Below are 1,589 nucleotides of genomic sequence, written 5' to 3'. Positions count from 1 at the left end.
CCATGCTTTTAGTACCTTTTCCTAGTCCAGGCTCGTGAACACGCCCTGCAACACAAACACGATTTAAATCGGGCCTTTAAACAGTATCATGTTTGAAAATCCCGGCAATAATAGGGTCTGATATGCAATATTTGACCCTCAACATTGTTTGGATTTAAAAACTAGAAGGAAATGGTAAGGGGATAACCTGGAGATATCAATCGAATCCACCGTGTACGTGGACTCCCGTAAACCATCAATTAAATGGAGGATGGAGATGGACGGCAGGGTAATCCTACAGATAAGCCCCAGCTGTAGTCTCTTCAGATTTTGCTTCACCGCCCTTGGATCCACCATTGATGATGGGATATTGGGAATGAAAACTCTGTGAATCTTTTTGCTCTAATCGGAGGCTGCCACTGCCAAATACGATCTCTGCCCCCCATCAGATTCGACGACAAAAGGGGGGCTCACTTGATCCGTCGAACCCTTGGCCGGACAGGGGCCCTGATTTAACGACCCCACCTCCCTGTTTTTGTGCTTTGCCCAACTCACATTGATGATTTTGCCATCTACTCGTCGTTCATTGAGAATGGCTATCGCATTCGCTGCATCTTGCTCGTATGCAAATCTCACAAATCCATATCCCCAGGGTTTCCTAGTGCTAGGTCTTGTTGGGATGTATACATCCAGCAGCCGTCGGTATCTGTTGAAGATACCCCACAGATCCTTGCTTGTAGTATCAAAGGAGATGTTCCCAACGAAGAGACTGAAATCTGATTTGGGGATTGTGGGAGGCCGAGAAGTCAAGGACAATCCCCGTCGCTTTGATCGAGATCTTAGAACAGGGGAAAATCTCTGAGGAAGGAAGGGGGAAGGAGGTCTCGCAGGCCGCTGAGTTGTTCCCCTAAATCTGCGGCGAGGGGAACGACCCCTCATGAGAGAGCGGCGCAACAAACCCTAATGATTAGTGAGTGGAGATCATCCATTACGAATTTGAGATATAGTGTGTGCATGATATATGTGAAAAATCAGATCTACTCTAATCTCATGCACAAGATCCTATGGAATAAACATTAATATTTGGTATAAGAGCTAAGTATAAATTAATGGAGGATTGTGTTAGATCACGTCCCTCTTCCTTCAAGTACCTGTGTGGTTTCTGATGGTTTGGATCGCACATGCTTTCATTGCGATTTGAGAACCGTTAAACCCTACAAATTTGCATAATCTACAGCTTCATTGTATTCTTTTTCTTTTCTTTTTCAGTGATGGAGATTGGTTCATGACCAATTCACGTTAAAGAATCCCATGAAAAATCAATGAGGAGGAACCGTCATGATCTTGGATACCATGAGCACATCACTCAAAGCTATAGCTAATATGTTTGATAGTGGCATTCTATGTTGTCCTATCCTACTTTTTGGACTGATAATCGTCAAAGAACAGAGGCTGTAACCTATATCACTTGCAGTGGATTGAGAAATTAATGGCCTGTTTATTAAATATCTCAACCACTTGGTATAAGGTGTTTTGCATATGGCAATAATTCATTGAGACACTTGTATCTAGCATCTTATACCTTCATGGTGTGATGCTGTTACCACCAC

General features: G+C 43.4%; 1 protein-coding gene across 1 annotated transcript; it reads right to left on the bottom strand.

The window, feature by feature from the left end:
* Positions 1-381: 381 nt before the first annotated feature.
* On the bottom strand, positions 382-918 carry LOC131224319 (uncharacterized). Its single transcript, XM_058219841.1, has one exon. The coding sequence runs from the start codon at positions 916-918 to the stop codon at positions 382-384; it is 537 nt and encodes a 178-aa protein (XP_058075824.1).
* Positions 919-1,589: the final 671 nt, after the last annotated feature.

Source organism: Magnolia sinica, chromosome 2 (genome assembly GCF_029962835.1).
Source record: "Magnolia sinica isolate HGM2019 chromosome 2, MsV1, whole genome shotgun sequence".
NCBI lineage: Eukaryota > Viridiplantae > Streptophyta > Magnoliopsida > Magnoliales > Magnoliaceae > Magnolia > Magnolia sinica.
This window is presented reverse-complemented; position numbering and strand designations above follow the sequence as displayed.